At 38.9% G+C, this 16,699-nt stretch overlaps 1 protein-coding gene across 3 annotated transcripts in view; it reads left to right on the forward strand.

Annotated features, from left to right (window-relative positions):
• Window positions 1–16,699, forward strand: part of CCDC175 (coiled-coil domain containing 175) — a 58,597-nt gene that overhangs the window by 6,691 nt on the left and 35,207 nt on the right. For all 3 annotated transcript variants that reach the window (XM_009211624.4, XM_009211625.4, XM_003901876.5), the window contains exons 4-8: window positions 2,369–2,504; window positions 5,526–5,754; window positions 6,936–7,058; window positions 9,550–9,659; window positions 13,280–13,361. In XM_009211624.4, the coding sequence (XP_009209888.1) occupies window positions 2,369–2,504; window positions 5,526–5,754; window positions 6,936–7,058; window positions 9,550–9,659; window positions 13,280–13,361 (680 nt within the window). The remainder of the gene's footprint in view (window positions 1–2,368; window positions 2,505–5,525; window positions 5,755–6,935; window positions 7,059–9,549; window positions 9,660–13,279; window positions 13,362–16,699) is intronic.

Genomic DNA, 16,699 nt, shown 5'->3' on the forward strand with positions numbered 1-16,699 from the left:
CTTCACTCCAAGTTATATTCTCTCCCTAGTGCCTGCCACCCGCACTCATGATTGTTCACTATGAGGGTACAAAGGCCTGGCTCCTTGCCTCAATGTAGAACAACTCCACAGCATGATCATAGCTCCAAAGCTCATCAGAGTTTAACCTCCTCTCTGCCCAGCCTTTCATTTCCTCCAAAGAGATGTTCCTCGGAGCACTACCCAATAAATGCTGTACACACACATTTTATAATCTATTTCCCAGAGAGCCCAACCTAAAAACAGTGGTCTTAATAAGTAAAAAAATAAAAGGTAGATTTTCCAGTTAGCCATTTATTGCCTCTACTTTGTGATAAGGAAGCTGGACCCTGTAAATTTTCCCCTTTACCAGCTGGCACAATGTTCAGCTTTGTCCGCAGAGGGCATAGGAGGGATATGGAGGAGGAAGGGGTTCTCTTCCTGGTTCCAGTGTGCTCAACTTGGCTGACTCTTACGGTGTGTGCAGCTTCTCCAGGCCATGGTCCTGCAGCATCCAGCAGTCCACAATGCCCAGCAGCTTCCCCCAGTACCCCTTGGGTAGCTTCAACTACCAATGAGGCACCCCTCCATAAAGAGCTTCTCTGGCACCCCCTTGGGTAGTTTTGCAGTGAGTTCTGAAGTATGGCACCTCTCTGTGTGCAGGGACCCCTAACACCCCCAGAGAGCAGATTTCCAGCAAGTTCTATCAGCCCAGCATTTCACAAACTTCTCTGCCATCTAATGAGACACAGCCTCTCTAATGAGGCCTAGCTCCCAGGTCTCGAGGTGCTGTTTCCTCGAGCACTGTATCTCAGCCCTAGGGATGGTGGCTATTCCTTATGTCTGCTATTTCTGAATGCTTTCAAGTTCTCTTCACTTCTTACCACCCATTCCCTAATCCTCTAATTACTCTAATCCTCTCTTGTAGTTAATAATTTATTCTATTAAACTTTCCCTTTTCAATTTACTGTGAGATTTCTATCTTCTAATTGGACCTTGACTGATAGAGTAGGTTTAAAACAATATGCTTGGTGTTAATCTAATTTGACAGGGAAAATACAACAAACTATATGTGCAGGAAAAGAAAATCAGATTTAGAAGAATCTGCACCAAAGGTAGAATTAAGAGTGTTTTTTCTTTTTTGTTTGCTGTTCTTTAGTTTTTAGATTGGGTTGCTTTTATAATCAGAAAAACATATTTTAGAAGGGGGAAAATACCATAATAGCTTATAAGGTCCTTGATACATGCTAAATGCTTAACCATGTAAATTTAGTTAGTTGGCCTTATGTCATAAGTCCTTGCTACTCAAAGTGTGGTCTTTGGTTCAGCAGCATAAGCAACATGTAAGAGCTTGTGAGGAAATACAGAATCTCTGGGCCCACCCTAGACCCGCTGTAGCAGAAGCTGCATTTTAACGAGATCTCCAAATGATGTATGTGTATATTTGAGACACAAAGTTTGAGAAGGCCTGCTGCAACAAGCAATTTAATTAGTAGCCTAGAAAAAAAAAATTCCCTAGCTCTCTCAGGAGAGCTACCAGCTAGTTTCTAGGGAGTTTGTTGTGTAGAAATGAGTAGTTAGTCCAGCACCTTCCTAAACAGCAGTGTTCAAAAATTCATGCATATTGACCATCTGTCATACACTGAGCTAATCCTTTGAAGTCATATGTGATTACACTGACTTATTATTTATGGATGAATAATTGTTTCTTTAATACATTGGATTCTCCCACAAAGCAGAACCTGAGGCATTGGCTTTTGCATTATTATTTTATTAGGGAGTAGAATCCAAAGAGGAGGATGGGATAAGGAGACCAAAACAGAGGACAAGGGAGAGCCAATATGGGGTGGATTATGATGTTGGCTGCTGCTAACTGAAACTAATTAATTATGAGAAGAAGCCCCCAAGACCCAGTGTTACTTCTTCTCAGGACCATCTATCAGTGTGAGAGAGGGAGAAATATTTCTGCACTGGCTCCTGTCTATCATTGGTCTGATGCTGGCCCTACCTCTTGTACTTCTGGGTTATACATGCATGGATGTGGGTGCATAAAGAAGTCCAATGTAGAAATTGCAGAAGTCCTAGGCAGGAGGTGAGAAGTGCATGGAACAGGCAGAAATCAGGCACCATCAGACTGCACCTGTCTGAAGTTGAGCCAAGCCCACAGAAAGCTGGTTACCATAACAGCAGCAGAAATAAGAGAAATAATTAGTAGGTAAGATTGAGAGGGACCAAGGGAGTAAGAGGTACTTGATTCTCAAAAACATTATTAAAAGAATATTTCAAAGAAATACTTTTTTTTCATGAAAGTCAGTATCTACAATTGTGCTCTTCCTCAAATAATGTAGTAACATTTCCACTTACTTTGAAGAATGTGTCAGAGACGCTCGCAGATTAAATCTTTTTGAGATAAATACAATAAAAATGAGAATTACAAGGACAGAAAATGAAATAGAGCTTCTGAAGAAGAAAATAACTGACCTGAAAGAATATAATGAAGCTCTGGGGTAGGTATTCTTATATTCAATATTTGAGGGAGTAGGGGTCTGTGGCTGGAGTGGGAAAATTGTCGGGAGGGGTTTACTGTCTGATCTGAACTGGGGCAGGGAAAGTTGAGAGGTGAAGATGGGTTGTAGGAGATGATCCAGGCTGATGGGGTAGGGAAGGTGATGGCCACAGAGGGCTGAGGAGGAGAGCAGAAAATCTTCAACCACAGCAGCCAGGAGGCCTGTAATATTTCAGAGGCAATCCAGCTTCTCAGCGGCAACAACTGTTTGTAAATCACACACTACCTCTACTGCTACCTCCAAAGGTAGACACCTAGTGGGTTTAGGTTTCATGTTCATAGAATTAAGTTTACAAACCCCCACCACCAAAGTAAGAAATCTTGCAGGGATTATATTGTAAATCTAATGTCAAACCAGACCTGTTGTATCTAGTTCAGTTCATTGAAGATATTTAGTCATATTTGTAACTCGCTGGAGGACTGAGGATGAGGCTGGTTCCCAGGACAGGGTTCCAGATTTTATCTGTAATTAAATGAGATAATATATGAAACTGCCTGTAGCTCAAGATCTGATACCCCTTAGTGAGCCTCATTTTCTCCATCTGTGAAATGGGGGTCACAACTCTTTGCTAGCTCATGAAAGGAAGAGATATATTCTTAAAGATAGAACACCTTGAAGAATTACCCCGTGAGAAAATTTGATAAATTTTAATAAATATCATAAATATCAGCATTTTGGTTTCCAGAGTGAGAAATGTTCACAAAGAGCTCTTATTATAGGGGAAAAAAAGTGTTCTTGGGAAGCCAAAATTATCACAGGGTGCCCCAGATATCAAAGATCAGTAATCAGGTAGAGACCTCAAGGCCCAGGGACATGGATCCCGAACCAGGCTCTCAGTACACCTGTGCTGGGAGACGCTCCACAAAAGAGAAAGTTCATGATTACATAAGTTTGAGAAATACCACATTCTCTAATCCTGTTGGGGATTCACAACACAGATTTCTGCATGGTGCATGCTAGCCACCATGGCCAGAGCCTGCTACATAAACTAGACTATTCCTAAACTAGTCCTAGTCCTGAAGAGGAAACCACAATTGCTAAACTAATAGCAAGAAAAATAAAACCCAAGCTAGATATTTATATCAGCCAGTCAGCAGCATCACATTCCTATAGACCAGTGATTCTCAAACTTGAGCTTGCATCAGAATCACCTGGAGGGCTTGTTAAAACACAAATTACTGGGACTTGCTTCCAAAATTGCTGATTTAATAAATCTGGGAGGAGTGCGGTGGGGATAAGAATTTGCATTCCTGACAAGTTCTCAGGCGATGCTGCTGCTGCTGGTCCTGACCACATTGGGAGAACCACTGTTCTAGACAAATCTTTATGGAAAGGCAATAACAAACAGAAGGTGGTGGCAGGTGCGTTGGCATCATCAAGCTACAATCATTTGTTGCATCATTTTTTTCAAAGGAAAATGCATCTCGAAGTGTTCACAAGCTCTGACTGGTGGTGGATATGTCTCCTGTCCTGGGCAAATTTCAAAAACTAGATACAGACAGAGCAGCTCTTTGAATGTGTTTTCCTGAGGTTCCACACTGTGTGAGTGTTCTTTTCTTCTCAGCCCATCACAACACACCTAGTGAGGTTTTTTGATTTCACTTATTTTGCTTTGCTTCCCCAAGGCTCCACAGTCCTCAGGTTGACTCATTCTTAGAAGGCCTCCTCTGCTGCATCCACAAAGCACCCATTATCTGGCCACCTACTGAGCCTCTCACCTAGACTTCTTTTTATTGCATTTCTTTTGTGGAGTTTGACCTCTGGAAGTAAACTTCCCAGCAGCCTGCTTTTATTTTCCTGAGCCTTCAAACACAATTCCTCTGAAACTCGCCAGCCTTGAGGACTAGCAAAAGGGAAAGGGTCTTTACATTGCAGGAGCTTTTAAAAAGGAAAATAGAGAAATGGCACCAATTGTCCCTTTTGTAAACCTTTTGTTGTTAGTCTCGGGGTAGACAAAATCTTAAGGTCTTCCTCACATGATCTTGAGGTCTTCCTCACATGATCTTAAGGTCTTCCTCAGATGGACACTGCCCAGCAATGGATGTGTGAGGTTAATGACTCCTAATGAGCTCAGAGTTGGCTACAGATGGGAGAAGGTAAGAGGGCTCAAATGAGGTTTCAGGCATCCTCCAAAACGTAAAGATAGACTCTTTTCTTTCCCTAGTTTCTATGCAGAGGAAAGTGAGCTTTCTGTTGGCTCCTGCCTGCAGGGTTGTAGCATCCAGGGTAGCTGGAGATGTGATGAGATTTCTCTTTCTTTAGCTTAACAGTGTATCTCAGGTTGATGAGCTAGACATGATGACAATACATATCAAAACACTCATCTGGTCAGATCCCATTTACCCGCTCAAAACTAGTTTTGAGTCATTGTGTACTTTAACCCAAAATGCCCTGTGGTTACTACCTGGCATGTGGGGACGGGTGGTGTGAGGCAAGGCCATGTTACATTCAAAAGTGGTAAAAGTTGCAAGGTTGATGCTTGTTTTGTGTTTCCTTCTGTCCTCATCTCAATTTTTTTTTTTAAATTTCAGACAGAGTCTCACTCTGTCACTCAGGCTAGAGTGCAGTGGCATGATCTCGGCTCACTGCAACCTCTGCCTCCCAGGTTCAAGCAGTTCTCCTGCCTCAGCCTCCCGAGCAGCTGGGATTACAGGTGCACACCACCATCCCCGGCTAATTTTTGTATTTTTAGTAGAGACAGTGTTTCACCATGTTGGCCAGGCTGGAATCTAACTCCTGACCTCTCAGGTGATTTGCCTGCCTTGGCCTCCCAAAGTGCTAGGATTACAGGCATGAACCACTGCGCCTGGCTTTCAACCAAGTTTTGACAATCATAAACACAGTCATAAAATAACTATTCCTTACACTTTTCCTCTTGCTGAGGGCTCTTCTCACCACACAGACTTTATTCCTTTCTTAGGAGCTGTGCTTCTCACTCTGTGAGCAATTCTTTTCTCCTAGGGAGAAGCAGGAAGAGCTAGCAAGGAAGCATGCAAGGTTTGTCCTGTCACTCAACAAAATTATGGAGAAAAAAGCCACCACCACTGTTTACATAAATGAGACTTATACCCAAATAAATTTGAAGAGAGAAGACATAGCATTGCAAAAAAAATGTATTCAAGAGGCAGAGGAGCTAATGGAAAAAGAAAGGGCAGAATATCTGATAAGAAAACAAGAGTTGACTGCACAGGTAAGTGGCATGATTTATTCTTTAAAATACAATAATGTATAGAATCTGGAGCAGGAAACAGGAAATAATTTATTTGTCCTCAAGGCTGGCAAGCAGCCTCCGTGGTATCTTCTGTGAACACCCTGGGAAAACGGGATGAGCGGGAGACTCAAGGACACTTCCGCTCTTGGGGAAGACATTTGATTGGTAGCAGCATGTCAGTTCATGGGGAAGAATTTAAGTGACAGAATTTGTAACACTGGGGTGTCCCCTTGCTTATATGCAGCCATATAGGGACAAGGAATAGGCTACCATCTTATCCAGTTGCCTTTGATAACCCTGAGACTGTGTCTGTATGGACAGGACTAGGGTGTTCCGATAGGGCACCAGCCCAGCCCTGCTGCTCCTGATAAATGAATGAGAGAGAGCAGGGGCCTGCAGTGGGTCCAGGCAGAACTGAGGGCCTTAAAGAGAAAACAATATTTCGAGACCAGCAAATTTGTGAGGGTGGGGTGGGGATAACTACGGCATCTTTTTCTGCCACTGCAGGAGCTGAACTGCCTGCTGTGTCATGTTAATTAAAATTCAGCATCAGATCTGTAATGATTGTTTCTTCCTTGTTCTGCTCTGGTTGACTTGGGAGAGGTGGTTTTGATAAGAGGGTGACATCGTTCATTAGGGTCTAACAAGTGGTGGTGTGATAAAATTGTAAGAAGTTTTCCAGGATTACAAGCTGCTCTGTCTTTAATTATTTTGTTTACTCTGTGTTTAGCTGGTTTTATTTCCCATTAAATAATGTGAATTTAGATTCCTAGATAATTTCTTCAATTCTTCCTTTGACTCTTCTTGTCTGCTTAGTACATTGTAAATCTGGTCACCACTGCTGTGGTGATTTACTATGAAATCACTACTGTGACAATTACTTTTATTTTTATTAACAATCATTGTTATTATTGCTCTTATAAATTTACTATTTCAATATTCAATAATTACAGTTTGGCCCTTGTGGCTCATGCTTTTTCCTGTGATACTGCAAAATAAGGAAACCCTTGTTTTTTGGTTTATTTTTTACTTATTACTATACTTGAATTGAATATGTTATACTTAAATATGAATTAGGTTGACACTGTTTTTAAAAGATTTTCTAAACTTTGTTGTGCTAATAGGCTTTTTAAACTGGTTTCTTATGCTTGTCACTATAGATTAATGAATTTAAAGATATCTGTGAAATAAAGAGAGTGGAGACTTATAAAAAGAAGAAAGAATTGGATAAATTACAAACTAAAATGTCAAAAATAAAAGAAACAGTTACTGTTTCCGCAGCGGTAAGAAACAATAATGTATGTTTAAGCCTTATCTAGCACCTCAGTAAAAAAGGAGTTGATTGTAATGCATCTTCATGTCATGCTGAGAGGATGTTTTCTGCACTTGAACATTTTCTGACACTTTCTTTAAAGCGTTATGGTGCAATTGTGGTTTCCTCTTCAGGGATATCATGGGAAGAAGGAAATGTGGCATGCCTTAGATACAAACTGCATTGGATGGGCCAAAATACTGTGAAAACATTGATTTAAACAAACATACAGAACTAACCAAATGTATTGATATATATAACATTTCCATGAGATTGCTTCATTTTGTATAACAAAATGAATAACCATGGGCTGAGTCCTTAATTCTGAATGTGGAATAATAGAACCAAGTTTAGGCTCTGTATTGAGTACAGCAATATTAATATGTAAAGGAGACCATTTGTCTATTTAAATTAGAAAATACATCAGAGCTCTGCACTTCTGTTAAAAAAAATTGTGATAACATTTACTGAAAGGCAACACTGTGAGAAGTATTTTGTGAGGGTTATCTTTATTTGAAAGATGAGAAAACATAAGCTTATGGCGGTGACTATAATTGAAGTGGTTAATGTAAATACTACTTGTATGTTATTTAAAACAAAAATGCCTGTTAACTTCTTATCACAATTAATTGAACTAATGAGTCTTTAGTATATTTTTTCAATGTGTCTTGAAAAATCACATGCAAAACTATACTGGTACAACAGTAAAACTGAATATTTTATAAGGGGTGGTTCTGTTCATTTTAATTACAATGTATCTATTATGATATTCAATTACAAAGCATTAGTAAAATGAAAATTTTCTCTCAAATATGTATATTTAAAAACATCATTATCTGTTTTTAAATTTCAACATAGTAAGGAAGCACTAGGCCTACAGGAGAATAGAAAGGCTATATAAAACATATTTTATCTGCATGCCCAAGCTCATATTTCCAGTTTTGGCCTCATAAATCATAAATCAAGCACACCACCAACTAACTTGGGAAAATGAAATATGTGTTCCTTAGCCTGTACTCCAAAGATCTCTAAGCCCAAATTATTTTGAAGGCAGCAGGAGTAAATTTGCCTCCGGGTCCTTCCCCACTCCCCACAATCCAGCCTGCCCACTCTCCTACCCCTCCATTGGTAGATAATAATTTTGGAAGCACAGACTTGAGTATCACACAGAGCTGGATTCAAACCATAGTTCTACAAATGTGAAGTTTCCTCATCTATAAAATGGAAATATTAATATTGCCTACTGCAGAGCGTTTTTGTGGAGATTAAATGAGGTCATGCCGATTAAGTGTTTTATATTTGGTAGTTTGTTGTCATTGTTGTTGGCTGAGGTTAGAAAACAGTATTTTGGCTATAGACTGAGACCACAAGGAATTTCAGATTAACTCTTACATGGGACGTCTCTGCAGCCAGGTAACGTTGATACGATGTTGGCAGAAAAAAATAATAGCATGGGATCCTCAAGACGTCCTACCTGTCCAGGCAAGGAGGACTGAGGACTAAAGATAACAGATGTCAGGCCTATCAGGCCTTCAGCATGTATCCCTAATTCTGATGATTGATCAGAGGCCTCTCAACATTTGGCTCATTCTGATGGTAGTTCTACGACTCCAGTTAGCTCTGGAACTAGCTATGGGCACTCTAGAGAAAGAAACCGTTTTGAGTAGTTTTTACCCACCTCTCTCACCTGGCGTGGTTGAGAGTGCCTCCATTCTCCCCACAGGTGTATCTCTGATCCCACATTGCTGTCCAGGGTTAGATGGCATTAAATATTATGTCCATGGTAATTCTGCGTTGGAGAGAAGAGGAATTTGTCTGATCAGCCTTGTCTAAGCTCCATTGTCCCTCACAAGCTGAAATGCAAACCCAAGGCTGAATAAGTTAGACTTTCCTTTCCTTGATCCCAAAATTGCATTGCAAAAATGTCTGTTTCATTATGAATTTTCTCCATCAATTTTCCCTTCCTTTAAATCATAACATTTTTTCCACAGTATCCAATTATTCTATTTCCTAAATTTAGATTAAATATTAAGAAATAAAAGTTCTTTTCAGCACGAACATAGCTATTAAGGGAGACAATAGACCCAATTTGTTTTGACTTTTAAAAATAATACTGATTTTGGTATCCTGGGATGATAAATGAAGATGATTGTGACAATATGGATTTGTTTAATTTTTTTAAGTGTTAGATGAAGTTAATTCTTGTCTCAAAAGTTTGTGAAAATAGTTTTCACATTCTCACTGCTGTATTTAGCCATCTTTCCCTCTAAATTTTGGGTTTTTCTGATGATTTCAGAATGATTTATGTCCAAGTTTATTTTATAGAGAAACAATTATAATGATTGATTTTTTTCCTTGAAGGTCACTCCCAATGTAAAAATTGAATATTGAGTGGAATTGAACTGCTGTTATGAATCACTTGGTGATGATTGGATGCCATATTTTTGTTTAATTTTTAATAGGTTCTTAGTGATCACAATTTAGAGATAGCACGACTACATGAATCAATAAGGTTTTGGGAACAACAGGTCAATGAGCTAAAGAAAGCCCTTGCAATTCTGGAGGCTAAACTGTAAGTGTAATGCTTTATTTTTACTGAAGTGTTTTGAGACATGTTAATATGATATTATAATATAGTTAATATGCTATGTTTTCATTTTTTAAAACGTCTTTAATTTGACATGAAAATTATATTCTGTTAGTTTACTAAAATATGTGTGGAAGCTTTGTAGAGTCACCTTTTCATTGTGAAATTAGCTGATGATCAAGAGAAAAAAATTAAAGACGCTGTCAGCTTGGGGAAAGGAAAGGACTCTTTGGAATGTATCTCATTTCAGTTCCGGACTCCCTATAAACAAAAATGCCCATGGGGGACGGCATTAGTGGGACGTATCATAGGCTACAACCCATCTAGCCATGCTGTTGGAGTTGTTCTTACTCAAAGGAGACTTGCCAAACTTCCTGAGAAAATACAGGGAAGCCTCAGGGCAAAAACTGCTACACATGGGACTAGAACCAGAAACTGAAGGAGGTCTTCCATCCATCCAAAGCCTCAGTCTGTGCTTCATTTTGTGAAAATGTTTTATTCCTCTCTTTATTGCACACGGTATTCTCTTCGTGGTGAGCCTATGGCAATGTCTGCCTATGCCAAATCCTCTGAATTGACCTGGCACAGGTCCAACAATCTTTAAAGACTGGTCAATACACTCTCTCCCCTGAAAATCCCCAGATTTCATATCAGAATGTGTTTAGCTCCGCTTTGTTTCCTGATCCAATCAGCTCTGCACAAGAAGATGGAGTCCTAACATTTCTTCCGGGGACTACTCCAGTAGTTCACTGACAGTTTAAGAAACAAATTGTGGACTGAGAAGATTCCCAAAAGACTAGTAACCTCACATGTAGAATCTTGCTATAACTTGGCTATTTCTATATACATTTGAATATATTGTAATTAAAATTATAATAAGTCTTTCAAAACACAATTTGCAGAGTACAATGCTGATCTACCATCATCAGTTTGTAAAACAGGCAATAATCTTTATCTTCAGTATCAGATTAAAAAATAAGAAAGCTCAATTAATACCACAACTAAAACTCAAAAAAACTCTTTTATTTTGTGATTCAATAGTATTAGTTTATGTATATTTTGAAGAAAAACTAGACAAAAAAGTCATAATGGAAGATATGGATTACCTCAAATTATTTCTAGCTGTTATGAATAAAATACTCACTACATTGATGAAATTTTATTTATAAGCAGTCTTCCTGTTAGCTAACATGTATGAGGATTCATTGATCTTCCATTTATAGTGATTTATCATTATCTATATTCCCAGCTTTTTAAGAGTTTGGATTCATATAGAATCTCACCAAAGAAAAGTGCTTTATATTAATGTGGTGATCGAGGATATAAGTTATCCTCCTTTTTATTCAAAAATTTTACTCTTTCTTCTTTATTACCTGGAAAATTAAAAGAAAGTTCCTTTTATTCTATTTTCTTCCTTAGCTGATTTCCTCTGTCTGTTAAGATAGGGGGAGGCAGCCTAGTTCCTGCTTGGTGGGTTTGAAGAATCAGTGCTGTTTTATAAGATTTCTGTAAGAAATTATACAAGAAACTAAAATAATTTGCACGACACATTTTCCTATCAATATTTAAACCTTCGTTTTCTTTCATGAAATCTTTAACTTGCAAACTGGTTAATAGCACTGTTACCTACTTTGAATTCAAAATACTGAGGAAAACAAAATCACTCAACCACGAGTTTAAATTCCATGTATGTTTGGACAAATAAGAGTAACTCAGATGCTCCATAGATCCACAGGAGGCACTGTAGTTTGATCCTTGTTCTTTCTTATCATTGATATCCAGTGTGATTACACAGATAAAGGTGAATCCAGCGCCTACCTTTCTAAATCACTATGGTGTTTCTTTGGCATTCAACTGGTTTTCAGCATATAAGAAATGTGAAAGTTAACTGTTGTATATAAATGACATCCAATTTGTGGCCTAGAGTATATCCTTGCCATTAAAGTATATGAGGGTATGAAGACTGTAGATGCTTTTTTGGACTAACATGGTTTCAGAATTGCCACGGTTACCAATGACTTCCATCCTGTTAAACTTTAGTGGTCTAGTCAATTCCTGAAAGTTCTCAAATTCATTATAGAATTTGATAGTTTATCACTTTCGCCTTCTTGAAGTACTTCCTTCACTTAGCTTCCTAAATATCATGTTTTCACTGATCACACTGGTTGCTGCTTTTTAGGATCCTTTAATTGTTCCAATTCTTTTTTAAGACTCTAAATTTCAAGTTCTCAGTCCTTCGCTACATTGATGAAATTTTATTTATAAGCAGTCTTCATGTTAGCTAACATGTATGAGGATTCATTGATCTTCCATTTATAGTGATTTATCATTATCTATATTCCCAGCTTTTTAAGAGTTTGGATTCATATAGAATCTGCTCATACCCTTCCTATGTGATTTTATTCAGTCTCATGGCTTTAAATACTTTCTTTACCTCAATGACTTGAGCTCTAAATGCAGATACTGTACACCTTACTTGACCTCTCCACTTGGAAGATGTCTATTACACATCTCAAACATAACATGTCCTGAACAGACTCTTGATTTCTCACCTTCCTGAATCAGCTCTTCCCACAGTCTTCCATTATCAGTTAATGTGGCGCTGCCATTTACCTAGTTAGTCCAGCCAAAAGCCCAGAGGCCATCTGCCATTTCTGCTCTCCTCACTACCCAACCCCGACTCAACTCTTACTCCAGCCAAATCCAGAGTCACACCCTATTGCCTTCATCTTCAAAATATATGCTGAATATGCCTATTTCTTACCACTACCACCACTGTAGCTTTAGCCTGAACAGCCATGATCTCTTCTGGACCACCACCAGAGCCTTCTACATGATCTTCCTCCACAGTTGTCTTTCTCCACAAAGTAACCAGAGTCATCCCTACAAGATGTCCATAGGTTCATGTTGCTCTTTTGCTTAAATAATCTACCCCTGTTCCCTTCAGAATAAAATCTGAACTTCTAGCCTGACCTTAACACACTACATGATCTGGTTCCAGTCTATGTCTCCAGCCTCACCATCCTTCTTCCTCAAACACACCAAGCTGTTGCCTGCCTCTGTCTTGTCATCTGATGTTTCTTCCACCTGAAAAGCTCTTCCTTCAGATCTTCATGTGGCTGGCTCCGTCTTAACATTCAGGTCTTTCACAGGTCATCCCAAAAAGGTCTTCCTTGACCACCTGTCTAGAGCTGCATTCTTGCTCTCAGGAGTGTTTTATGGTTTATCTTACTTTGTTTTCTTAGGAGCACTTAATAGTATCTGAGATATATTACTTATTTTTTGATAACTTGCTTATCTCCTGATCTCTCCATGGAATGTAGTTTTCATGAGGGTAGGGACCTTGCATATGCTGTATCCCTAGTACCTGAAACATATGTGGCAGGGTATGTGTTCAATAATTGCTTCTTATGTGAAAGAATAAATAAATGAAATATTAATTCATCAGTTCAAAGGAGTACACATTTTTGCTTATTTTGATAAATATATACATAAATATGTTATATGGGGAGATGGGGACTGGGACTTGTTGATTTCATGAGTAAATATGACTTTTCTGGAAAGTATGTTCTTATATGAATCTGTTTGGCTTCCTTTGTTCATAGGTGTTTTTTCGCAGATAACAAAGAAAAACTGGATGATACATCTAATGATGAAAAAAATGAATTCCTGAACAAGATAAAACAGGTAAGAAGGCAGAAGTAATGACTTTTAGATTATAATTACATTTCACTTTTAGTTAATATTTAAAATATGTGTGAGAAATATAGAAGTTTTCAAAAGGATATTTTTCATTGACCAATAATATGGTCGTTTGAAGTAATGTTAAACATTTTATCTCCTCCTAAAGTACTTTAAATATATGAAAGAGCAAAGGTTGGCCACCTACAGAGGAACTGTTTTTTGGTAACTTTTCATGTGAGTATGGGTACGTTAGGAATATCCATGATTAATGGATTAATGGATATTTTTCATGTGAATTATTTAGAAAGTTAGAATCTTCTTGCTGTTGTGTGCGGCACCTGTGAAGTACAGCAACCTGCTCTACACTTAAGAATATTCTAAATATTATATATCATATCGTGATGGTTAATACTGAGTGTCAACTTAACTAGATCAAAGGATGCAAAGTATTGATCCTGGGTGTGTCTGTGAGGGTGTTGCCAAAGGAGATTAACATTTGAGTCAGTGGGCTGGGAAAAGCAGGCCCACCCTTAATCTGGGTGGGCACCATCTAATCAGCTGCCAGTGCGGCCAGGATATAATGCAGGCAGAAAAACGTGGAAAGACTAGACCAGCTTAGCCTCCCAGCCTATATCTTTCTCCCATGCTGGATGCTTCTTGCTCTCGAACATCAAATTCCAGATTCTTCAGCTTTGGTACTTGGACTGGCTTCCTGGCTCCTCAGCTTGCAGATAGCCTATTGTGGGACCTTGTGATCGTGTGAGTTAATACTCCCTAATAAACTCCCCTTTATGTATACATCTATCCTGTTAGTTCTGTCCCTCTAGAGAACCCTGACTAATATAATATAATAGAGTTATATTATATTATAATATAATAGAGTTATATTATATTATAATATAATAGAGTTATATTTAGCCCCTATTATAATATCAATAGAGTTATATTATATTATCAATACTAATAGAGTTAATATTATATTATAATCATAAGTAGATAATCCTGTGGGTAAACCAAAATTTAGCCTCAAAATATTCAGTGAAGCATTCATTATGATAGTGAAAAATTGGGGGTGAGGGTGAGTAATACAATTAAAATTCAACAAAAAGGCCTTGATTAAATAAGTATCAGTATTGCTCATAATATGTTATTGAGTGACAAATACTACATTATAAAACAGTAAGCTGGGCATGGTGGCTCACGCCTGTAATCCCAGCACTTTGGGAGGCCTAGGTGAGTGGATCACCTGGGATCAGGAGTTCGAGACCAGCCTGACCAATATGGTGAAATCCCATTTCTACAAAAGTACAAAAATTAGCTGGGTGTGGTGGTGTGCACCTGTAGTCCCAGCTGCTCAGGAGGCTGAGACAGGAAAATTGCTTGAACATGGGAGGCAGAGGTTGCAGTGAGTTGAGATTGCACCATTGCACTTCAGCCTGGGCAGCAGAGGAAGAGTCCCTCTAAAAAAGAGAAACAACAGCATGTATGATATGATCCCATTTAATTACTTATATACACAAATACACATATACACTAGACATAACTGAAATTCTTCTTGTCCCTTGTATTGAAGGAGAAATATCCTTAGTATCTCTTCCCCACACCTCTTATATCCGAACTTCATTTCCTTTCTTTTCTTTTATTCCTTTTTTTTTTTTTTTGGAAACATAGTCTCACTCTATCACCCAGGCTAGAGTGGAGTGGCATGATCTCAGCTCACTGCAACTTCTGCCTCCTGGGTTCAAGCAATTCTCCTGCCTCAGCCTCCCAAGTGACTGGGATTACAGGCTTGTGCCATGACACCTGGCTAATTTTTGTATTTTTAATAGAGACAGGGTTTCATCATGTTGGTCAGGCTGGTCTCAAACTCCTGACCTGAAACGATCCACCCACCAGGCTGGAGTGCAGTGGCACAGTCACAACTCACTACAGCCTCAACCTCCCAGGCGTAGGTGATCCTTCTGCTGCAGCCTGCTGAATAACTGAGAACGCAGGCACTCACCACCATGCCCAGCTAATTTTTAAATTATTTGCAGAGACAAGGTCTCTTTATGTTGCCCAGGCTGGTCTCGAACTCCTCAGTTCAAGCAATCCTCCTACCTTGGTCTTCCAGAATGCTGGGCATTACAGGCGTGAGCCACCAACCCTGGCCACACATACTTAATTTTAATTGTTCAGGACTTAGGTCAGGTACTCTCTGTCTACATCCTCTATCTTTGTTTTACCCGAGTCAACCAGGATATAAAATTCACATTTTTCACTAGTTTCTAAAACAAATTTAATTACACTAAGCATTTCATGATCTATTGCAAGCTCTGTTGGAAATTTTAGTGGTCATGGGGAGAAATCCTGTTGCAGAGCATAAAGCCATCTTGTTCACCACCTTTTCTTTCTCTCACAGTTCCTCATCTATCTTCTTGCCGTAGGATACCACCCCACATACAAATTCTTCTTTCTCTTTTACAAAGCCTCTGCACCCATGCCCTGAGGCTCATCAGGGATATCAAAGGCAGCTCCCTCCCAGAAGAATGATTTGTACCAATTAAATGCTTTCCATTTTTGCTTTTGTGAACTATCACCATTAGAGATGGCTTCCCCTCCGGGCTGCTCTGATTCTTTTAGTTGCAAGGATACCAACAACAGACAGAAACCAGACAAGGTTGGTTTGTTGGCTGGTTGGTTGGTTTCAAATTTGTCCTTCATTTTCTGAGCAAAATATTATTTTTCTTCCCATTTATTTCCTACTGCAGAAGCTATGAGACAACTTTCTGACAATAACTCCACATTGTCTAGCCCACATGATTTTCTGAACAGTCTAGGACCCCTAAACTGGCATGGCTTACTTGGTCAAAGAGTTTCCCCTTAATCCTTAGCTCTTAGCCAAATTCCATGGTTGTGAGTGATCACTTCAAAGAGTGCAAGGCTCTGGCCTATTTATTATTTTCACTAGGTAGAAACTATGGGCTCTTAGTGACATCCAATCATAATTCTCATGAGTTATTGGAGGAACGTTCAAAGATTGACATTAAACTCAAACTTAACCTTTTTTTCCCAGCCTCTCCCCTCCCCCACCGGCCCCTGGCAACGACCATTTTACTCTCTATTTCTGAGTTCAGTTTTTTTTTAGATTCTGCGTGTAATTGGGATCATGTAATATTTGTTTTTCTGTACCTGAATTATTTCACTTAACACGATCATGATGTCCTCCAGGTTCATCCATGTTGTCACAAATGACAAGAATTTCTTCTTTTTTAAAGCTGAATATATTCAATTGTGCATGTGTATACCACATTTTTTTTATCCATTTATCTGCTGATGAACACTTAGGTTGATTCTACATC

Source organism: Papio anubis, chromosome 7 (assembly GCF_008728515.1).
Source record: "Papio anubis isolate 15944 chromosome 7, Panubis1.0, whole genome shotgun sequence".
NCBI lineage: Eukaryota > Metazoa > Chordata > Mammalia > Primates > Cercopithecidae > Papio > Papio anubis.